A 23967-nucleotide genomic window follows, 5' to 3' on the forward strand; every position below is an offset into this window, starting at 1 on the left:
TTCTGATCGTAATTCGTTCTTCTTCATTTTTGGAAGATGACTATCACTAGAGCTACTACCTAGATTAGTTCTTTTATTCAGCATTGTGTTGATTTTTATTCAGCATGGTTTGGATATCTTGGTATTTTTGAGACTTAGCTTGTTTTGTTTCGTTCACCTTCATGACATTTTGGGAATCAATAAAATAACTTTTATTCATTTGGAATATTTATTGATTCATTTATTCTGCTATTTCCTTCTTCTTAAAGTATCTTGTTTCGACAAATTCTTAGAACTCCTTTACTGTAGGAAATGGCCGGAGAACCCCCAAGAACACGCAACAACAATCGTGGGGATAATGCAAATCCACCTCCAGGAATCAGTCTTAGCAGAGAAGACCTTGCGGCTATCGCAGCAATAGTGGCGATGACCCTCCAAGGGATGGGAAATACTAACGGCAACGAAAACGGCAATGGCAATCCGCCACCTCCTCCACCTGCTCAGAATGGAGTCAAATTCCATTATGAATCGCTCCGTAAGAACCGAACTGAAATGTTCAAGGGAGATGCTGACCCAGAGGTGGGACGAAATTGGATGAAGAAGATGGAGGACCAACTTTGTCTACTTGAAGTCCCTGAAGCACTTAAAGTAGAGGTGACAATTCCTTTTCTGGAGGACAAAGCAAGGAAATGGTGGGAAGCCGTTTCACCTGCTATGTTAGCTGCGGGACCAGCCACATGGCAACAGTTCAGTACTGCGTTTTTGAAGCAGTACTTTCCAGCGGAGGTTCGTATACAGAAGCTGAGCGAATTTGAAAATCTCACGCAAGCTCCAGACATGACAGTGGTGGAATACACCTCCAAGTTCAATGAGCTCGGGTCTTACGCCCCAACGATTATGGGAGATGATGAGCTAAAGTTGCACCGGTTCAAGAAGGGGTTGAGCAGCCGAATCCAGTTTGCATTAGCGGTTTATCAACCTGCCAACTTTGCAGACTTGATGGGAGCGGCCATCCGAGCTGAATCGGATATCAAGCGCCGTGAGAATGACTTCCACAACAAACGACCTCTGACGAGCCAATCTTCTCCGAACGGGCAAGTGTCCAAGCGTCCAAACCAGTCTGGTGAATCGTTCCAGGAGACTTATTCTGCTCCAAACCGTCCACAGATCAAGCTATGCCCCACCTGCCACCTTCGACATGAAGGGGAATGCCGTCGGAACACTGGTGCCTGTTTCAATTGTGGAAAAATGGGACACCGAATTGCTCAATGTCCCGAACCCATGAAGGCAAAGACAGGACCAAATGCTACTACTACTACTCAAGGCCAATCAAAGGAAAATAAACCCAATGCTCGTGTCTATGCCATTACTCAAGACAACGCGAGAGGTACGAACAAAGTCGTGGAAGGTACCATTCTAATCAACAATGTTTCTTTATCTGTTTCGTTCGATTTTGGCGCCACCCATTAGTTTACATCTAAGAGGTTCGTAAGATGTTAGAGCTTATACCTGAGTAACCGATCAAACCATTTAGCTTAGCGACCCTTACTAGTAAGTTAATCAAAGTTTCGAGGACGAAACTTTTTTTTAGGTGGGGAGAATGTGAAAACCGTAATTTTTCTAAATTATGTTTAAGATCTTTTATTGTTTAATTATTTATTTGTGATAATAGTTAATTTATGATATTTTGTATTAGTATATTTTATGTCATCGAGATATTTTTGGAGATAGAATAAAAATTTTGGGTATCTTGATAATTAGTTTACAAATATTATTGAGATAGATGATCAAGATCAAGATGTAGTCAAATCTTGGGAGATATATTTCTATTCAAAATTTGAAAGTCATAATCCTAGTCAATCTCAAATTTCTTTGGTGCCTATAAATAGAGGAGCAGTGCTTGTGGAATAATCACACCTAAATCGTCTCTATTTTCTCTCCTTACTTTCGAGCAGATTAGCAACCTTAGGATTTGTCAGTCTCTTCCATATTTTCGTGTGTAGAGGCTGCAACTTTGATCCATATTTCCGTCCACAATTTAGTTCCTTTTCTGTACTATTTTTCGAAGCCTTCTGTCAATATTAAAAAGGAGTTGTTCAATCCTCACGTGAGTGGCATAGGAATTTGTTTAAAGGATTGTCAGAGAAGATTCGTGAATTGAGAATAGATTAAAGAAGAGGCTTGCTTTGATTGGTTCACGGATTAGTGTGTTTCGAGAAGTACTTTCGAATTTCCATTGAAGTTTTGGTCCAGGCTTTGCAAGGTTATTGATTTCTGTACACATTTACGGTAAGTGGGCTTTTGTATGTATATTTTGATGTGATTTTAAAAATATTTATTGATGAGTCATGGTATTTTGGTTTTCGAAATTCGTTCGAGCATGTGTCTTTTGTTCGTGTCATGTTGGTTCATGTTATGTCATGCATGTTGTCAAGCACTGTTATGATTCGAATGGATATGATAATGATATGACCCTTATACGGTGGGATTGTAACCGTTGTATGGCCTCACTCCATAGAGGATTAACATATTGGACATGGCCTCGCTCCTTAGAGGATTAACATATAGGAGACAGTAAATCATGGAAAAGAGATGAATTTTAGTGCTTATGTTCATGTGTTGAAAGTTATTTATCATGATGATGTTATGGCCCGATGGCCCAAGTATTGAGTTATGTTCATGTTCATGTTCACGATTATGATTTTATGTTATGCATATATTTGGTATATGTCTCGAACGGCCCCCACTTGCTGAGTGTTTCCCAAAACACTCATCCCCTTACTTTTCCCTCCCAGATGATGAAGATGATGAGTTAGAGAATCGTGAACAAGATATGTTTTGGGGTTGGTGAAAGATAGAGCTGGAGGATTAAATTTTGAGTTGTTGCATTTAAAGTTTTTGTTATTTAGTTTTTAGACGCTTCCGCATTTGTTTCGTTATTTTGGATTTATCGAGTTGTAAAGACAATGTTTTGAAGTTTATTTATGATAGTAGACTGGTTTGGTTTATACTGTACTACGAGGCTGGTTGTTTTACAATTTTTTTGTAAATTTGAAACAACGCCGGTGACACGTCTCGGTCTCGGGGCGTGACAAGTAGCATATTTCTTTGTTTCTTCTCCTTTTATATTATTGTTTTTTCGTTGCATAATTCATCTCTGAGCATTTATAAATAGCATATTTTCTATTTTCTCAGGCTTCTGTGCTTGTGGGTGCACCCAACGTTTCAATTTGCCACACCCCCCACCGAATCATACGTTTCATTCACTGCCATTGATGGGTCGAACAACAAAATCTAGCCAGAAGCCAGTGAGCAGTACTTTGAAGGCGATTTCTGGCAAAATGGTAAGATTCTATCTGATCTCGTATATATTTTCCTCCATTCTGACTAACAGCAGCACTGCAGCATGCCTAAAAATCAAGGTGGACCAAACATGGTTTTGAAACAATATCGATTTATTCCTTCCAAATTGTTTTTGATATTTCATTATACTTTAGACTACCTTGGTCATGTGTTTTCCTTAGGCAAATGTATGCTTGTTGATAAATGTCTTGGCACGGCACTACGAAAGCGGTTCAACATATACCAAGTACACAAATGTCTGGTCCACTGGGAGATAAGAACCGTTAACTTAGAGCTCTGGTCTGAACACATGTCTGTTTCAAATGAAACTCCGCTTGCGATATCCCACGAGTATGATGTACAAGGAATGTTCTTACGTTGCCAAATCAGTTTGAGTTACCTCTTAGTTTCATTTTGGCTTGCTTCATTGTAATAAATGTGTTGATGTGTGCTGCCCGATCTTCAACTTCAACAATATCGTACAAGGAATGTTCTTACGTTACCAAATCAGCTTGAGTTACCTGTTAGTTTCATTTTGGCTTGCTTCATTGTAATAAATGTGTTGATGTATGCTTCCCGATCTTAAACTTCTTGCATGGATATTGCTTGTGTTAAATTTCTGCATATATTGTAATTTAGTTTTATATTTTCAAAAACAAAAAGAGAAATAAATGCACCAAATTGGCATATCCCTCTTTTGTACGTTCAAAGAAGCAAATTCCCTTAAACTTTAATTGCAACAGGAGGTGGTAAACTTGAAAATTTAAACCAATGTTCTATTAAATGAAAAAAATATTAACAGCTGCAGCGGGAGCATAATCATGTCAGTTTCTTCAAGCATTCTTATTTAAAACAAAAACAAACACCACATGCAATTTTGAATTTATCCATCCAATTTAATAATATGTTTGTGTAGAACATGGGGGAGTTCACAAACCAATTGTAGTAATCCAGACTTGCTTGTGGTGTTATACATGTGTGTCCACCAAGCATTGTTCAAAAACCAAAAGAAATTTGCAATAGTTCGTTGTTGTGAATGAAGAGTAAACAACTCTATCTTTAAACTAATTAAAAAGTTTCTCAAATTATTCTCTCTGAAAAAAATACGATTTTGTTCTGCATACAAGCGCCGACTTCTGCTGCTTAAATTATGAGAAGAGTTTTTTCATTATGAAACTCCGTACTTGACAGAAAATGTCCACAAAGTGCCTGTGATTTTGGTGATGAGACTTGGTCAACACTTTTTATGGTAAACAAAATATCTCCCTGTTTGAACATGTTAGAAAAACTAATTACTTACTGCAGCATATTATATATGATTATAAGTGTCCTTGCCCTTTCAAATTTATCAAAATAGGGTTGTCCGTGGGAATATTCTTTTTGACCCTTCATTTTCTTTTTACTATTTCAAAGCTTTAACATTCTTGATATCGATATTTTAAGTTCAGACCTGGGTAAACACCTCAAACATTGAGGTGCTCATACCTAGTATATACTAATATATCAATCCCTTAAAAATAACTAATTTCGATCAATTTTAATAGATAGACGAAAATACCGTTTTTTTATTCCAATAACTACAATTTTATTATCTTTTAATACTAGCGCTCTTTGCACGCGATGCATATATATACATAATTTTTTTTATGTTAATTAATTTTCATGTTATTTTTAGAACTCACATGATTAATTGGATATTCAAAAGTTCAAGAATAATAAATATCTAATATAAAAAATTTAAAATACAAACAAAGATAGCGAATGTCATTTTGATAAATAAAATAAATCTAATGACTGAAAAAAAAAGATTGTATAAAATGACTAATTTGTCTAATAATTTTGGTTTTGTTGATAATTAAATTAGGATATAATCATAATTTCATCTCAAACTTCACCAATCAATTTTTTTTTTAGCGCACAAGTACAAGATTATAAGAGATCAATTACAACAATGTAATGAAATTGGCCGCACAACCGACGAGACTTGAGCATTGATCCGAGACTTGGTTATTTTGGGCAAAAAAACTACTTAAATCTACCTAAATAAATTCGCAATCAGCGAAAATCGAACCTGTGACCAATCGAAAAAACTTCACCAATTAATTAAGATGGTTAATTAAAGGTTATCTTGTATATATAATAAAATTGAAAGATGACATAAACTATTTATGCATGTTTAATATATATATATATATATATATATATATATATATTTTCTTTCAAGTGCCCACCACCATACCCACCAATGATGTGGCACTATTCTATTGGATGTGATAAAGATGTGATTATCACATCCAATAGAATAGTGCCACATCATTGGTGGGCATGGTAGGTGGGCATTTGAAAGAAACTATATATATATATATATATATATATATATAATATACAATTTTGCTATCATGCCCACTCACCGTGCCCACTTAATGTGCCCACCATGAGGTGGCACTCAACTATTGGATGTGATGAATTGTGCGTCCAATAGTTGAGTGTCACCTCATGGTGGGCACATTAGGTGGGCACGGTGGGTGGGCAGGATAGCAAAACTCTCTATATATATATATATATATATATATATATATATATATATATACATGGTGGGCATATAGTGTTGGACACCATAAAAAAACTCTATATATATATATATATAGAGGAATGCTCAGCTGCTCAACCATGTTTTCCCACTTGATCCGCGACCACTAAAACCCGATAGTAGGTTCTAGTGGTTTTTTTTTTTTTTTTTTTTGCATCAGTAAAACCCACTACCGGGTTTTAGTGGTCGCGGGCCAAGTGGTGAAACATGGTTGGGCACCTGCAAATTCCTCTATATATATATATATATATATATATATAGAGGAATTTGCAGTTGCCCAACCATGTTTCCTCATTTGGTCCGCGAGTTTTAGTGGTTTTTGTTTTTTTGTATTACTAAAACCCATTACTGGCTTTAGTGATCGTGGATCAAATGGAGAAACATGGTTGAATAATTAAAAATTCCTTAAATATATATATATATAGACTTCATCAAAGTTAATTGAAATTATTTATTAAAAACCAAAAGATGATAACTTCAGCAGTCGCATAAAGAAGACCAAATTTTGATCTTCGTTTCCTTTAGGTTTGTTATTACGATGATTCGCTAGAGTACACAAATCAATGGCTTCGTTTGGCTCTCTCAAGCAAGCAATCTTCGACAAAGAAGCTCGAAAACAGTGAGTCCATATTCTCTATATAATTATTATTTACTAAATATTTGATTTTTTTAATAAACATTTGTTGAACAAGCTAAAAATTTGTTTTTTTTGATTTGGCTCTGATTAACAGGCAGTATCAAGATCATATCCGAGGCCTCAATGCCTACGATCGCCACAAGAAATTTGTGGATGACTATGGTTAGTTTTGCTTTGATAATTAGAGTTCTTTTGTAAGTGAAAACAGAATCAAATACACGTTTTCAATAGAGTCATTGATTCCCTATTGCATTCATAGATTGCATTTGAAACGCTTCAGATTGAATGTGTTTTAATAACTCTACCTCTGACGCAGTAGTTTTGTTTCATGAATTTGCTGCAAGGGTTTCGTAAATGTAGATTCCCAGCTGTTATTCGCCATAATCCTTTAGGTCATAGTAAAAGCTAAGCAAAACTATTTACGGACCTGGAAGTTAATTAACTTCACCTTACATGCTATGAAAATTGACCCCGTGAAGAGTTTAATTAGCTTTTCAATTCTGATTGGGTCAATGCTTCTTTTTTTTCCCCCTCAAACGAAAATGACAATTATTTGCAAAGCCAGTAAATGATAAACATACATTTATAGGATAACAGAGTGACATAAACTCTAGTCTTATTTGAAAGCTAAAAAATACCAAGGTAATGTTTGGTATATTTTCAATGTTTCTGGATTTTCAGGAATTTAATTTGGGATCGATGTGTTCACTGTAAGGTTGTGTTTCTTTGCAGTTGGTTACTATGGGAAACAGATATCTGTACCAGAAAAGTTGCCAGTTAAAACTGATCTAGACACTCTAAGAGAAGGATATCGGTGTGTAACTTTTCGAATGCAGTTATTTGTTTATAGCAAGGGAAATACTTCTCAAATGCAGCTAATTGTTTATACACTATTTCTGATAATATAATTATATTTCTAATTATATGACTTGTGATGTACCATACCCTGCATGAAGAACTATTTGCCTCAAATGATTTGCTAAACCAATGGCTTCCTAAGCATTTTGTCTAATTATTTTCCAAAAGGTTCATAAGGACTGAAGAAGATGACACGAATCCTTCTTGGGAGCAAAGGCTAGTGAAGCGCTACTATGACAAGCTCTTCAAGGAGTATCCTTTGATTCATCATCTGTACCACTTTCTTGCATCATAACCAAATCTTTGGATTTTTGCTGAATGTGCTTGTTTTTTTATCACTAATTATGCTGTAAATAATCACGTCATTGTTGTGGGTGAGCAATGAGAAATTATTTGATCGGTTAGCTGGAATTTATTTGAAATAGCAACTCTTGGAGACATTAAATGTGTTTTTTTAGTGATCAACAAAGTTAGTTTTGCTTTGCAAAGATATTTTTCTGCCTGTTTGTTTGCAAAACATTTTTTACGGGAATGGTGAGGAAGTTGGGGTGGTATTCAAAATGGGAAATGCCATATTGATTCTAACGCAAAGTTCCTGACATTTGAGGGGAGATACCATTCTCAATTGTGATCGGCTAAGCTTTGGATGCTTGAAATAATTTCTTTGTTTTCAACAGAATTTCATGCAAAATCAAAGAATAATAGAAAGTAGTTAGAGAGAATACGTGACAAGATTCATGAGCTTATTTTGGTCATGAATTCTGCTCAAAAGATTAGTGGGTAAAATTTGTTTTGGAAAGGTTATGTTGCATAAGTTTTATGTTGCATGTATCTATACCCGATAACTGAAGCGCTTGAGCAACATAGATGAACCCCTTTTCCCTAACAAACACCCATTTGTCTTGTATCCTTCAACAAAGTGGACTGTGTGATGCAACCATACATTGCAAGTTAAAACTATAATGCCAATTCTTCTCCTTGTTTTGCCATAAGGAGACAGAGAAACATAAGAAAAAATGGCTTTGGCTGTTTAAAGCAGTCATGTAAAGTTTCATGATATTAGATGTCATAGAATTGGATGTAAGCTGTTTCTGGAATAACAGTTGCATCTCTTTTTGAAAGTAGCTTTATTTGTCTACAGAACTTTTAGGTCGTACACCTTTGGCTGTTTCATTTTCAATGCCTTTTAATACAAATATCTACTATTGGTGTTTTAAATACTAATTTGCTTCTGTCCTGTGACATTTTGTTGGTGATATTTTATCCGATGGTATATTTCTTTTAACTCATTGAAGATACTGCATAGCTGACATGTCTCATTACAAGACTGGTAAGGTATGGATATGTATTACAGCATTAATTTTCTGCATATAATTTTTTTTAGTTGTTTTCTGTCATCCACATTTAATTTATTTTTCTTTTCATCTAAATACTTCTGATTAACCGAGAATGCATGAACTCAACCCTGACCAGAAACAGTTGCAGTAAAGCCTCTTCAAATATGGTAAATTAGCTGAGTAAAATATCATGCGCCAACCATCTTATGGATCAAATTTTGGTTCCTTGTAGAACTCTCAGTTGTGGCTTGGAATACTTATGAATTGATCCTTTTTGCACCAAAATTTATGTGCTGTGGTTTTGTATTACAAACCTCATCTCAGAAGGTGATCTTTTTTTAAACAAGAGGGAGTTTGATGATTGCACTCTTGCTGAAATGACTCCCTTGTAGAATTCTTCATTTTTTGCTTAATTTATTCCTGTTAAGAAGATTTTTCCTGAGTTATATCTTGATCTCTCTTTAGATTGGTCTAAGATGGAGGTCTGAAAAGGAAGTAATATCTGGGAAAGGTACAATCCTCTCTCGAAGAGCTATTTTTCTTCTCTACTTTTTTAGTTTGAACGGCTTTGCTTTCATGAGTACTATTATATTTTTATTGTTATACTTGCAAACTTATGGATGATTCCTGTTGCATTATTCTTCGTCTACGATGCTCTTCTGTTATGTTCTCTTATCTTATCATTCTGGAAACATGGATTTTGTTTTGGTGATTCAGGTGGCCAAATCATATTTTAAAATCATCTCTTTGTTATATTTATCATTCTAATTAACCTTTACAGGATGTTTTGCTGAATAACTCTTTGGTCATCATCACAATCTGCCAGGACTGCATGTTCAATTGTTCTATTATTTAATTTGCCATAGCTGGTTGTAACTTACCTTTCATTCGGCCTTGATATGGCAATTTGTATATATGCATGCACATCCTTTAAGTTTTTTACCATTCAAAGATCTATCTGCGAACTCGTTAGTTTCTGTATCTTTAACGGAGACTGTGTTAAAGGATTAAAATGTACAGATATACTGTGGACAATAACAATTGTTCCAGATTTACTGGGTTTTTTAGAATGAATGATTCGTTCCTGGAGTTAAACGTTCCAGGCGGCCGTGTTTTAATTGTGGCTGAAGGGGACTTGTTGAGAAATTAATTTCCATCACCTTGCATTTGCATCAGTTTCTTCAATTTGAATTATGTGATGCTTGACTTGTACTGATTAAGGTGTGCTCTCAAACATGCTTAGTTGCGAAGAAATTTTGAGGAAAAATGGAAAAAATGCAGAATAAATGGAATTATTCCCATGTCACCATTTTCATCATATTTCAACACACTTCGTGCATTGGCTCTCTCTATGTTGTTTTTCTTTTCTCTTTTCGGTTTTGTAATATCTGGTATCTCTAATCTTTAGTAGGAGTGAGGTCTGACTCAATCCCTTGATTATCAGGGCAGTTTGTATGCGGGAATAAGCATTGTGATCGAAAGGATAATTTGTCAAGCTATGAGGCAAGTTGCTGTCATTGATACCTCTGAATTGATTTTTGGCTGTGAAAGTATGTGTTGTTTGTGAGATACATGAGATCTTTGGTGATGTGATATCTTCTAAGCATTAGCTATGTGAACGTCAATATTGGATCAAGCTTGTCATTCTTGAAACTTGAAAGCCAGTTTGTACTTAAATACCATTTCCTTCAGGAATGTTTTGTTCAGAATGAAAATATTTCAGCAGAACCCAAAACAATTAGTAAGATGGTGAGCAAAATTCAAAATCCAATGGAAGCTTGGAAGCAATAGCTAGAGGGTTTTTTTTAGGTGGTGGTTGTTGGCCAGATGCATCAGGCTGCCAACATTGCACATCTACACAAGTTCTCATAATTTGACTTAAAAGAAAATGACAGATATTTTTTTAAGTTTCTGAACATTTTTCTAAACAGAAACTGTTCCTTTAGGAGAACCATCATTTCCAAAATCTGAGTAAGAGGTTAGTGCAGAATAAGTTTATTTTTCTTTCAAATGCGTAGTAGAAATACCGAGGAGAGAGGTTTCCACAGGGACTCCTCTACCTGCCACAAATCATTGTTGATGGATCAGGCCTTTGGTGATGTTAGAAGATGAAAAAACGATGAAGAAATCTGAAAGTACTTGATATCCTGCCTTAACAACTGAAATATTTTGTTAACACCAATTGAGTCCTTTCACATTGGCAAGAGCTTTCTTTCCAATTGAAACGAAAGGAAAATGATCAAAGTTTTAGCATCTTGCCGTAAAGCAATGCATTTGACAACGATGAAGGTAGTGTTTGCAAAAGCTAGAAGTGGGGAAAATAAAAAGTTGCTATTTTTTGGAAACAAAAGTAAAAAGCTGAAAATAAAAATTGTAGTGTTTGATAAATAAATTCTAATACTAATTTTTTTTTTTACCATAATCACTTTTATTGATGCAGAATCAACATTCCAATGACTTTTGGATTTTAATTAAATTAAGCATAAGCTATGTAGAACAAGGTTTTAAGAAATACAAAAAACTAATTATTTATTTATTTATTTTTAAGTCGAGAGCCAATAATTACTTTTTTCTTTAGTGATTGTCCAGAAGAAGAAAATAGGTATTACATAATGAAGGGGAAGAGTTAATCATATATCTTGCAATTGAGAAATCCTGCTTCCGGCCATAGTGTTTGAGTTTCTTGATTTGCAAGATCAACTACTCAAATTCATTATCTCTGTACGAAAACTGTTCGTTATGTACTTCGAAGACTTAAATTTAGTGCTGTTGGCTGGTGCTTGCTGTGTGCTTGATGAATTCTATTTAAATGAGGATGGAGACATATATGTTTTGTTGATGGTATGCAATTCAGTTATTTTTGGATGGTGAGCTTTTTCATCTTTTTTTGGGTAACTTTCTATAATATGCAGGTGAACTTTTCTTATATTGAAGCTGGAGAAAACAAACAGGCCTTGGTTAAATTAGTAGCCTGTGAGAGGTGACTGAGGATACCCCTCCTGATCTTCATTTTGCATAATCTACCCTCATTTATTTATGTTAGCACTCAAATTTTTTGTAGCATTCTTGGGCTCTATGTGTATTCGTTAGGGAATGTAAATTTTTTAGTTTCATCTCTTTGTCATGCCAATTGCTTTGATTTTTGAATTAAAAAACTTTAGAAAAATCAAGGCTTTGCACAATTCAAAGTCATTCATTATTGACATGCTGGCTTTTGAATAGCATTTCTTATCTGATTTGCATTTGTAGCGCAGCTGATTTTCTAAGAATACGTGGATAACTTGGGTGTCTCAAGTTTTCTTTGTTCCCGACCAATTATTAAACATTTGAAGTAATTATTAATTGCTTACTATTTGGTCAATATAAATACTCGGTTGATTTTGTGGAAGAACTGTTTTGACTATAAAATTGTAATTAAGTGAACAGAGGAGAGTGAAATGACCGATAAAGATCCTACAGATTGATGCTTTTTTTGGGTGTATAAATTTCTTTTATGGAATTTGCGGGTGTGGATTTATTTATTACCACTCAAGCGTGCTTTACAAACCTAGGTTTGTTCTGCTGCTCTGTTTCCTATTGATTTGCTCGTCACCCTTCAAATTTATATGGTCTTATTTCTGTTTGAAAATATGCTATCGAATACGAGGCAGATTATGTGTAGATTTATGAGTAAATGGTTTTGTGACTGCATACCTCAAGTTCTTGAACTGCATTGATTAGAATTTTGAGTTTAAGCTTCACAGGTTTATTTTATCTTGAGAAACATTTGGATGTTGAAAGTGCATATCTAGAGGGTTAAGAGTTGTATAGTCAATTATTCTAATCATGATCGCACTTGTTAACTGTTTCAACGATTGCATTGGATATAGTTGTACTTGTATCATTTGTGTGTGAATTTTATTTTTTTCTTTTTGATCCTCTGTTCTTCTATCTGAAGCTGACTGTCTTAAATAGATGCTCGGAGAAGCTTCTGCATAAAAAACTGAAAGAGAGAGAACAATTAAGACAAAAAGAGAATGACAGACACCGTAAGAAAAGGTGTGTTGAAAGCTGGAAGTATTTTTCGTTCAATGATATTTCGTTAACTAAAGACTGGATTTGAAACACAACTCATTGCTGCCTTCGAACTAATTCATTTTGTCTTTTCAGGGACAGGTCTGAAAGTGATGAAGATACAGAGATTGACCATGGAAGAAGCAAAGACAGGAGAAAAGGTACGGCTCAGCATGATATGAAGATTCTTTTCAGTTTTCGGTTGTTATAGCTTTAGCTGGTATACAGTTATACAGTCTCATTAAACAATCACCTTTTTCCTGCAAAGCCGCTTACTAAAATGACCATGTAGGGCATTAGGAAGTATTAGAGTAGACCTACGAAATTCAAGGAAAGCTGAAGTATGTTTTTTTTTTTTGGAATTTTTTTTGTTTTGGAGTGAGTGCGAGCACCTCACCCATCATCTTAATCTATCCCTTTAACTATGAAATGAGATAAGATGTTGTAACTTAGTTTCAATTCCAGATGAAAATGAAAGGAAGTTAAATCTATAACGTTGCCAAACAAGTTGTGTTTGAGAAAGATAATAAAGTTCTTATCGTTGGCCTAACAAAGTACAAGGTGGCTAGCTTTGTTTCTCGAACAGGTAGATACTGTCAAATGAACTTGGATTCCCTTCAGAAATTTTGAACTTGTTGAAGGGCTTGCCTTTCTTGATCTGTGAAGGCTTGAGTTGCAACGATGAGCAGACGGCTTAATTTATCAGAACTATTTGTAAATTAAACAGCACAGGCATATAAATCAATAGTATTTTTTCAAGATGAGCCTATCTGACGTCGGTGTGGATGGAGGAAATTGAGGGTGGAGGCAGTATTCTGTGATTAGGGAATGAAACGTGGATTTTTTTTGAAAGAAATATACACGAATTTTTTTTCGCTACCCTGCTGGGTTTGCCCCTGATTGCCGTGGTAACAACAACTAACAAGCTCAAGGAGGCAAGAGGAGCATTATTGCTTTCCCCTATCATCTTATGATTTCATTGAAGATTTGCTTTCACTTGTTGAAAGATATTCCAATATTTCACTGTATTCTTTTAGGAAACAAGGGTTCTAGTTCAGCCACTACCAAGAAGACGGACGATGAGGATAACTTTGACGAGTTTCTCGAGGGACTGTTTCCTTGACGGCATCTCACAAGATTTTCGCCCCACTTCCGTTAGTTTTGCTGTTATTAAGCATGTAATATGCGTAAAACACGTTATGGTTATAAGTTGTACAATATTGTTCAGAGTAGTTATATTGATCAAAAGGTTAATTGTTACATGGTTTTGGTGATTTGGAAGCCTATTGTTCATCCTGCTCATAGTTTTTAAAACGGATCGGACTGCTAGTTAAACTGGTGAACCGGATGCTCTACTCACAGTAGTTTAATCAACTTTAGACTTTTATTTGATCAATGAATTTTTTGTTTGAAACAGTTACCTAAGTTTGAAAAACCCACGGGGCTATTTCGATATACACATGAAAAATTTGGTAAAATATCATGCCATAGACTTGTAGCCTAGCTGTTCATCAAAGAAATTGATGCAATGACCATGAAAGTGGAACTTAAGGCATTGCTTGGAAAGAAAATGAAGAATCTACTATGAAAAATTCCATCTATGATTCATGATAACATATAATTTACAGTTATTATTATTTTGCAACAAACATTGTTAGTGATAGGAGGCTTTTTTTTTTTTCCTTCCAAACCAAAATAAAAGCCTTTAATTTGAAAATTAGATTTGATTTATTTACAAATTTATTTTTGAAAAATTATGTAAACCAGTTTATTCTGTGACTGTCCGATTTCTATCATTTTTATAAAATTTATGTTAAATCGAATAAATCGAGTTTCTAAATTTTTTTGATATTTTATATTCATTTGTAATCAGATTTTTTTAATAAATTCTATTTTTTTCAAAATTTTCTGAAAATTAAACTTATTTTTTTTTACCAAACCGAAACATGCCCCTGCCCAAATTTTACATAAATTTTTTTTAAACAAATCAAACCGAGTTGGTTTATATCCAAGCTAAGGGGAAATTGTATATATCACTCTTATGAAATCCCGTGTTAGCTAATAATCCTTGTGAAAATTTTTTAAGCTAATAACCCCCTGTGATTCTAGATTTGTAGCATACACATCCCTTTTGGCTAAAAAATGACGAAAATGCCCTTGACCTTTATGAACTATTTAATTTATCATTTATTTTATGTAGGGGTATTTTCGTCATTTTTTAGCCAGGGGTGTGTATGCTACAAATCTAGAATTATAGGGGTTATTAGTTTAAAAAAATTTCACATGAGATTATTAGCTAACACGATATTTCACAACGGTGATATATGCAATTTCCATCGAGCTAATCCTAATCCAGTATTTGGGGGAAAACATTTCAAAAAATATTTCATTTTAAAAAAAGCAGGTACTATTTCCAAGCAAAACCCTGAAATTTCTTATGTTCTTTGCACTCGCCGCCGCCTCCGCCTCCGCCAAAGCGAACCACTGCCGCGGCCGTGGTATGGTTCTCTCAATCCCGTGCGTTTCAATGTGTATAATAACGCGTGTATGTTTTCATGTTAACTTTTGGTTCAGATCCATTCCTTCCAAGTTTTGTTTTTGTAACCTTATTGTACGAAATGGAAACAGGACATTGAAATCTTAGCTGGTCTAAGCTCACTCACTTCATTTCTGTATTAGTTTTCTTGCACTTGTATTATCAGTTAAATGTGGGCTTCCTTCTGCAGCTATTAAGATTTTCTTTATTTTTATCACATTAGCACATCCCGTTGATGAAACATTTAGTAATCCGAAATCATGCATATTAGGAGCTCCCTCTTGCTTATTGCAAGAGGTGGAGGGGCCTTATTATATGCAAAGGTGGATAATAGGCACTTCTGAGGGATATGGCTGCTTGCTTTTGATTAGTGTTGTTGATTTCTCTCCTTGGATTTAAATTTTGAAAATGATTGTTACTATTGCATTTTTTACTACGACTTTTTTGTGTTTCATTAGCATAATTGTTTCCCTATTTAAATCTGAAAGAGTTGGTTGTGCTTGGAACTTGGAATTGACCAAAAATAGGTTATAGATGAGATGGAGATCAAAGTTCCTATGTTGACACTACTATCGAGCTCAGAAGTCGAATGCTCATAATATGTTTTGAACTATATTTGAATCTTGCTAAAAGGTGATGATGAGTGGCAATAATCGTTTTCTGATGCCAATTTTTTTATCTTTCTTAACGTGTGTGATTATGCCATCAGCAGGGCTCTAACTTCACAGAGAGCAAGTGGAACACAAGCGAGGTTTGAGAAACTGGAGGTAATAATTGTGATATCTTCAATTTGAATTTGGTGCAACCTTATCAGGACTTTTGAAAATGTTGTATACTTTGGGCCAGTTTGGATACAAAGGCATTTGACTATAAAAAGTTCTTTATTAAGCAGACCTCGCATGTCTTTTTTTTTTTTTTTTTTTTTTTTAAAAAGAGAGGCAGTTATATGTTTCGATTTGATAATGAAAAGTCTTTTTCTTTCTTATTTTTTATTTTGGATGATGGTCAATATTAGAAGTCATATGACATATATATATGTGTTGAGGTGATATTTAATGTTCTATATTGCATTGTGTTGCGTTGCATTCTTCATTTTTCTTTATTCTCAGTTTTTGGATTTCTCGTAATATATATGTGCTGACTTCATCATTTAAGATAGTTATGAGAATGCTGCTACTCTTCAGCCCTTAGGTTTCATTCTCCTAACAAGTCTTCATCTTTTCCATATCCAATCTGTTTGCCAAATTGAAAATTCTATGTTTTTGCAGAAAATGGATCCGGATGCTGCAAAAGAATCACTGGATATAGTTTTCCACATGTCAAACATTCTTGAAACTGCACTGGATCGCCATACTCTTTCAATTCTCATTGCACTTTGTGATATGGGTCTCGATGCGGAGTCATTAGCTGCCATGGTTAAGGAGCTTCGCAGTGAATTCACAGCTTCTTCATCTTCTGCATCTGCTGCATGAGTTCTCTGACCTGGTATCTCATCAACATCATTTATTGCTGTTAATATCTGGATTTGTTACATTTTGTGAAGCTTGTCGTTGATTTGCCTTTGTTCCCATCTGCATCATCATATGTAAACGTGTGCTGGATCGAAAGTGAATAGACTACATATTTATGTTTTAGATTTACCTAACACGAGATATCTATGTTTGGTGACGTGACGTCTATTGTGCTATGCAACGGGTGCCTGTCTGAGATCCACACGTTTGTACAAATGTTATAATTCGTGATCGAAGTTTATACCCGCAAGCCACAGGAAAATAGGATGTTACCGTCCAAAGCATTGCCAAGTTTCACAATGTGTACAAAAATTTGCCTCTGTATTGTGCCTTATTGTCCTAGTTTTGTACGACAGCAAGAAGTTGCCACACTTTTCGTGCCTTACATGAATGTTCTGTCCAAAATTTGATTTTATTACTTCATCATCAATTACGTTGTCGGTTTATTTTAATTACATTTGATTTATTTTAATTACATTTATCAACCTTCAGTAACATAATCAGAATACAATCTGGGATATTTTTGTTCTTTGACTTGTGAATATAACATTCATTCCGTCTCATTGATATAGACAAGTAAGTTTTTATTAAGATTAAGAAATTGTTTGGGAAATTAAATTTTAGAAAATAATTTTTCATTTATTAATGAAGATTTTAATAGAATAAAATATTTGTATTAGTAGTTAATGATATTAATTTAATATAGATAAATTGGTAAAAGAACAGATGAGAATGAAATAACATTAAATATAGAAACTAAATTATATATTTGGGATGAATGAAAAAAAAAATGTTGCCTAAATAAGTAAAATGGAGGGAATACTAAACTTAAATATATATAACTCCAAACTAAACAATATTCACATACCGATTTATTAGAAAGTATAATAATTAGCCCGCATTATAATTTTTTTTAAAAAGGTTAATTTCGTGGTATAATTCTCAATGTGTTGCTCTAACTTATTGGAATTGGATGTATGGTGGTTTGGTTGGAGAATGTCGATTGAGGAAAAAATATATGTTTTTCAAAACAAGTGTTTTTTGAAAAAAAAATATATCTTTATTATAAAAACAGTTTTAATATAGCACTTCAAAAATATTTTTTTAAAGTTAGAATTTCTGTATTTTTTGTTTATATACTTCTACTTCTATTTGAAATAAAAAGAAAAGTATTTTTTAACATTTATCCAAATACAAATTTTCTTCTCTCTCTCTCTTTCTTTTTCTTTTTAAATAAAACACTTTAAAAACTACATTTTTTAAGTGTTTTTTTTAAAGTACAACTTATGTATTTAAACTCAATCCTTAATTCCAATATAGTGGAAACGACCAAGCCAAATTATAAACCACAGACCACGGCTTACCAGCAAAATGCCAAATTAAAATGCTTTTTGTCCAAACGAGTAACGACCAATAATTAAATATTGATGACAAATAATGCTGCGTATTAATTACTGCGGCACATGAATATTAGTTGGAGTAATATATTTAAATAAAAATTTTCTGTAAGAACTAAAACCGATGCACAAAAATAACAATTAAATTTCAAGCTTAATAAAAAGTTTTTTTTTTTTTTGAGAGAGTTTATAAAGGCTTTTGATAATGCATGTTCGGAGTACTACATTAGTTTTTAAAATATTTGATATGAGTAAGTTTCATAGTAATACTTTTGACATAAAAAGTAAGATTTTTGTGAAACCATATAAGATTAACATAAATAAAAATTAATACAAATAAAATAGTCATTTCACAAAATTAACTTGTGAAACCGTTTTAAATTTATTTTTTGTGATTTTGATATTATATAGAGTATATAAGGTTTCTGAAACAAATCAGCGGGTTATGGAAGATTCTAACAAGAATAAACAGTAATATAATTTGAGAAAACATAGGCCACATCAAATAAGCATGTGCAAATATGGCAAGGTCAATGGTAATAATAAATTACTAATTACTAAACTTTAAAAAACATAATTTTTTAAATAAACAAATATAAGTGGACGAGATTCCACTATTTAGGTTTGCCCTTGTTGAATTTCATTCGCTTGCCACAAATTCAATTTTTCTCTTAAATTTTCCACATAAAGTGAGCAAAATAACCAATTACTTGTAATATAGCTAATTTCCCCCAACTCCACTCAATCAATCGTTGACATATTATGTCAAACATTAAAACACATACGTAAAATAATTTCTATTTAATTCTCCACTGTCCCAAATTCTCTGTCATACAAAATTAATATTTAGTATTTTTCGTGTGCAAATCACCTAACATTTTTTCTAATTTCGTAATTTGCATCCACATGAAATTTAAACTTAGTTAATAAAGCATGAGATCTTTGTATGTGTTCTAGAACGAGTATTTTGGCCGTCAAGGGATATTTTTATCATGGATAAAAAAAACACACATAAAATGGACTCTCGTGATGATTATAAGGAAAGACTCACATAATCCAATAATATTATTGGACAAATGTGATGAAAACGTCTCCGTATCTCTCACAATTTTTTTTTAAAATTAATTAATAATCTCTCTGCTCTATTTCATTTTATTTTCACTATTATACTATTAAAAAAATAAAATTAATTGGTTGTTTAAAATTTATAGTTTGGTATTTATTTTATTCCTCGAGTGTTCTCTTAATGACTTTCTTCATATGTTTGGCCAATTTCAAGATAAAGATCGTATGAAGAAAGTTGACCGGAAGAAAATCAAACTTAATTGGTCCATAAACATTTGAAACAAGTGGAAACTAATTGAATATGTGGAAGAAATTGACTTTGGTGAGATTAGAATTTTACTAAACAAATTAAGTCAAAAGGTAAAAATCAAATAAATGTAAATTGAAAATTGTATACAAGATATATTTTTCCTTCGATATTTAATTGTCCCCTAAGTTTTCTTTTTAATACGTTATATTTATACAAAAAATCCTATAAGTAGGTTTGACTTTTGAGACAATCTCACGGCTTTTGTATGTGAGATGAGTCGACGTGATCAATATTTATGATAAAATCAAATATTTTTCATAAATCGAGGCGGATCGGTTTAATAAAATAAACCCGTGATCGAAAAACTTTCATAGGAGCCAGTTTTTATATAAAAGTATACATGTCAAAATAATTTGGTGTGAATTCTTTCACCATTAATATATCGATTTTAATCCACAAAATATTATCAAAAAATAAAATAAAATAAAAAATCTAACAAATCAAAAGCCCAAGATTGGTGAACGCCTTTTTCGATGGTTTTCTTGTACCCTCAAAACACCAATTATGCATTAACCACTAATTAATTAATTAACCCTCTGAGTAAACTAATCATCATGTTATTCTAATTAACAAGTGTCACATAATTGGCCTAATTTTGTATCAATACGCCCATAATAATTATATTAATCACTCACAAAATATATATATATATACCCGCACTAACGGGAACAAAATTTAATTATATTTGAAAAAAATCATGCACAAATTAAAACATCGATTATTAAAACCATTTCTCAAGAACCTTAAATGGTTCTTAATTAATAAATGACGCTCTAAATACATATATTTATTAATCGACAAGTTGTGTCATTAAAATAATATATATCGTTTGTATGAAAATTGGTCCACGTAAATTAATTAATATTGGTAAACAAGCAATATATATGATATAATGCAATGAAGCTTAATGTAAGAGTAACTAACTATTACTCAATTTCCTCAGTTGGAAATTTACCTGTAGAGTCAACACAGCACACCAATGGTGATTCTTCATTACAAGCAAATCAATCATTACCTTTTCCTTAGATTAATTTCTTCACGTATTTAAGCATTCATTCTGCTCCTATTTTTTTGTGTACAATTAATAAACTCCACCTTTGCTCATCAAGATACATATATACATAGATATATATCAATTCTTCTTGATCAATTCTTACCAAAGTATAAAAAAATTTGTTTTTCTTTATCAAACATATAATGATGCCCAGAATTTTATTTGTCACACTTTTGACAATTTTATTATTGTGTTCTTCCTCTTGTCATGGAAGAAGATCCCATAAGCATAGAAAACACTCCAAACATCACAGCAATCAACAGCCTATATCACAACAGGTAGTGACCATCAACGTCGAAGATTTCGGAGCCAAACCCGACGGAAAATCAGACAATGCCCAGGTTAGTTTGATTCATTCAAGTTTCTTGTATTTGATTATGTATCGCATGTCTCTTATAAACTTTAAGTCTATCTGATTTTATTTTTAATTTTTTCTGGAAAACTGTTAGATAAATTGTAGTTATGATTCTAGCTAGCAGTTCTTCACCTATAACATATATATCATTAGTATATATTTAGTTTCTGATAAATTTATGTTTCTTTGTTTTCCAGGCATTCAGCAGAGCTTGGGAGAAGGCTTGTAACTCTACGAATCCGTCGACGATCGTGGTTCCAAGAGGCAAAACTTATTACATTAAACATGTTAATTTTCCAGGCCCTTGTAAGAGTCCTGTTTCTATGGAGGTGAGTTACGTTACGTACACATTCTTGCGTCATATGCACATAGAGATTTTTAAAAAATAAATACGTATGCGATTTATTATATTAACACACCTATTTATATATAATAATTTGAGAAAAAAAATAAATTGATCGCATATAAAACGATCGCCTGGATTTGTCTGGCCGGCGCTTACTTCATGCATGCATTACATAATAAAACATATCACTTCACAACAAAACACAAGAAGATGATAACATTTGAAATTAATTAGTCCAGGAGCCGGCTAATATATATAGTCATTCACCTAATTCTAATAAATATATGTGTGTGTGGAAATTGTAGTATTGACGTTTATGGTTTTATCAATAGTTATAGACGTTTTTGGTAATGATCATTATTCAAATCTTTTAAATTGTACAACAGTTAAAACGTCACGTTTTGATAACTCTAAGAGCAAGCAGTGAAAATTATTATATTATTACCCCAACAGAAATATTAGATTTATGTTGAATATGCATGCATGAGATTGTTAGTTGTAAATTGACGATGGGATTGTCTTATTTTAGATCCAAGGTACAATAAAGGCAACATCGGAAATGTATGACACCCCAAAGAGACTTTGGATAAAGTTCGAAGATGTTGCGGATATGAATGTTTTTGGTGGTGGCACTATAGATGGCAATGGTGAAATATGGTGGAAAAATTCTTGCAAAATCAAGAAAACTAAGGTATATATGTATATGTTTAAATTTATTATTCATGAAAAATTATTATTAGTATTTAATTTTACTTCGTTTTGTTTCATAATAATATATATGTGCTGATATTTTCCTCCTTTTCTTTCCCCCATTTGAAGCCTTGTCAAACGCAGAGTGCACCAACGGTACGTCTTCTATACAAATTAATATTATATTAAAGAAAAAATGATTAGTACTTAAATAATTTTATTTATTTTTTCGGTTGCTAATTAACTGCAGGCCATGACATTCAAAAACTCTGTGAATTTAAAGATGACGAATTTAAATCTACAAAATGCACAACAAATGCATGTTGTTTTCGAGGATTGTCGCGACGTCGAGGCTTCGAACCTTAGAATTACATCACCGGGGAATAGCCCTAACACCGATGGAATTCACATCACCAAAACACAGAATATCAATATCCTAGACTCTATAATTAAAACTGGTACGTAAATGTGTCCAGTCAGTTAATTAATTAATTACTTTTAATCTCGCATAATGACTAATTTCATGATTAAATCTTTTAATTGATCTTTTGCAATGTATACATATATATAGGTGATGATTGTATTTCAATAGTGAATGGAACAAGCAACGTTCAAGTGCAGAACATAATGTGTGGACCAGGCCATGGAATCAGGTACTTAATTTGTGATTTTTTTTTAACTTTTCTGCATTTTTAATATATTAACTGATTTTTTTTAATAAAGAATTAATTAATTTAACTATTTGATTTTCAGCATTGGAAGCTTAGGCGAAAATGATTCGGAAAACCATGTTTCAAATATTTTGGTGAAGGGTGTAAAGATTACAGGAGCAACTAATGGAGTCAGAATCAAAACTTGGCAGGTAACATTAATATAATTCATACCATATACACACTGAAAATTTATGTGTAATAATTAATTAATTAATTATTCAAGTGTCTGTGTGAAATATAATTGTGCAGGGAGGGAGTGGAAGTGCAAGAAACATCGCCTTTGAAGACATCCTCATGCAGAATGTTTCCAATCCCATAATCATAAACCAAAACTACTGCGACAAAAATGAAAAATGTGTCCAGCAGGTACTATATATATTATATACTAGTGTGACATGTATAGTATAGTATAGTATATTATATATGTGAAAAAATGTGTTAATTAACGTAGCTAAATGAAACAATGAATGCAGAATTCAGCAGTGCAAGTAGAGAACATAATGTACAGAAACATTAGAGGCACGAGCGCGACGAAGGTGGCGGTAAATTTCATGTGCAGCGAATCGTTCCCCTGCAGAAATCTTTACATGGAAAACGTGAAATTGAGCGCACACGGAGAAGATGGAAAGGCCCAAGCTTTTTGCTCTCAGCTTACCAAGTTAAATATTGCAGCTGCCAATTCCTTCCCACGCTGCTGATCATCTGCCAATTCATTCATAAGGATTGATTTTAATTATACATGTACGTATATACATACATTCAAATATTAAAGATTAATGTACGGGGGTCATCATTCGTGTTTTAGATTTGTACTTCGTTTTTGTGTCGATTTGAATTTTGATAGAAGTTAGAATAGCTAGCCGACCCACCTCATATGAGGTTTTGTCATGGTGTCGGTAGACATACTAGTTGCATGAATGTTATAATATCTATATTTCATTTCATTTTAAATAAGACAATTTACCCTTATTACAGACAGAGTCGTCTATATTTGGCCAACTATATATGTATATTCTCGTTTTGATTTGGATGAATTGGTTTGAATTATACGTTTGAAATGCATGTTAATTCCATCACATGGTTAGATGTATCTTAAATCCATTAAACATTAACATATGATGAATTTGAAATATTCAAATACAAGATTAAGATCAAGAATTAATTGATAATATGATAAAAAATAAAAAAAATATA

The 23967-nt window shown here is 33.0% G+C and overlaps 4 protein-coding genes across 5 annotated transcripts; all 4 read left to right on the top strand.

Moving 5' to 3' along the window:
• Positions 1-291: 291 nt before the first annotated feature.
• Positions 292-1449, top strand: LOC140888630 (uncharacterized). The gene has a single exon (XM_073296327.1). The coding sequence runs from the start codon at positions 292-294 to the stop codon at positions 1447-1449; it is 1158 nt and encodes a 385-aa protein (XP_073152428.1).
• Positions 1450-6387: 4938 nt separating this feature from the next.
• LOC140890918 (uncharacterized) lies at positions 6388-14185 on the top strand. Its single transcript, XM_073299077.1, has 11 exons — positions 6388-6530; positions 6643-6710; positions 7281-7362; positions 7575-7658; positions 8702-8741; positions 9209-9254; positions 10188-10246; positions 11656-11723; positions 12698-12781; positions 12893-12957; positions 13834-14185. The coding sequence occupies exons 1-11, from the start codon at positions 6475-6477 to the stop codon at positions 13917-13919; spliced, it is 738 nt and encodes a 245-aa protein (XP_073155178.1). The 5' UTR covers positions 6388-6474; the 3' UTR covers positions 13920-14185.
• A 1001-nt stretch (positions 14186-15186) lies between these two features.
• On the top strand, positions 15187-17005 carry LOC140892156 (mitotic-spindle organizing protein 1A-like). Of its 2 annotated transcripts, XM_073300923.1 has the most exons (5): positions 15187-15294; positions 15860-15965; positions 16045-16099; positions 16601-16817; positions 16968-17005. In XM_073300923.1, exons 2-4 carry the CDS (start codon positions 15922-15924, stop codon positions 16802-16804), a joined length of 303 nt encoding a protein of 100 aa, XP_073157024.1. In that variant the 5' UTR covers positions 15187-15294; positions 15860-15921; the 3' UTR covers positions 16805-16817; positions 16968-17005. The 2 variants fall into 2 exon arrangements, with proteins under 2 accessions (XP_073157024.1, XP_073157023.1); XM_073300922.1 differs by having other exon boundaries at positions 16601-17005.
• Positions 17006-20725: 3720 nt separating this feature from the next.
• On the top strand, positions 20726-23724 carry LOC140892496 (polygalacturonase-like). The gene is made up of 9 exons (XM_073301416.1): positions 20726-21010; positions 21222-21353; positions 21900-22061; positions 22190-22216; positions 22311-22518; positions 22632-22713; positions 22814-22922; positions 23023-23139; positions 23247-23724. The coding sequence occupies exons 1-9, from the start codon at positions 20813-20815 to the stop codon at positions 23469-23471; spliced, it is 1260 nt and encodes a 419-aa protein (XP_073157517.1). The 5' UTR covers positions 20726-20812; the 3' UTR covers positions 23472-23724.
• The last annotated feature ends 243 nt before the right edge of the window (positions 23725-23967 follow it).

This window comes from Henckelia pumila, chromosome 3 (assembly GCF_033568475.1).
Source record: "Henckelia pumila isolate YLH828 chromosome 3, ASM3356847v2, whole genome shotgun sequence".
In the NCBI taxonomy this organism is placed as follows: domain Eukaryota; kingdom Viridiplantae; phylum Streptophyta; class Magnoliopsida; order Lamiales; family Gesneriaceae; genus Henckelia; species Henckelia pumila.

Bases quoted from the DNA above. Each gene is read 5' to 3' on its own strand.
- LOC140890918 (XM_073299077.1), top strand. From the start codon at position 6,475: ATGGCTTCGTTTGGCTCTCTCAAGCAAGCAATCTTCGACAAAGAAGCT. The intron at 7,363-7,574 runs GTGTGTAACTTT...ATTTTCCAAAAG, and splicing joins ACTCTAAGAGAAGGATATCG to GTTCATAAGGACTGAAGAAG. The intron at 10,247-11,655 runs GCAAGTTGCTGT...TATAATATGCAG, and splicing joins ATAATTTGTCAAGCTATGAG to GTGAACTTTTCTTATATTGA.
- LOC140892156 (XM_073300922.1), top strand. From the start codon at position 15,922: ATGCTCATAATATGTTTTGAACTATATTTGAATCTTGCTAAAAG. The intron at 15,966-16,044 runs GTGATGATGAGT...TGCCATCAGCAG, and splicing joins TATTTGAATCTTGCTAAAAG to GGCTCTAACTTCACAGAGAG. The intron at 16,100-16,600 runs GTAATAATTGTG...ATGTTTTTGCAG, and splicing joins CGAGGTTTGAGAAACTGGAG to AAAATGGATCCGGATGCTGC.
- LOC140888630 (XM_073296327.1), top strand. From the start codon at position 292: ATGGCCGGAGAACCCCCAAGAACACGCAACAACAATCGTGGGGATAAT.
- LOC140892496 (XM_073301416.1), top strand. From the start codon at position 20,813: ATGATGCCCAGAATTTTATTTGTCACACTTTTGACAATTTTATTATTG. The intron at 22,062-22,189 runs GTATATATGTAT...CCCCATTTGAAG, and splicing joins GCAAAATCAAGAAAACTAAG to CCTTGTCAAACGCAGAGTGC. The intron at 22,714-22,813 runs GTACTTAATTTG...TTTGATTTTCAG, and splicing joins GGACCAGGCCATGGAATCAG to CATTGGAAGCTTAGGCGAAA.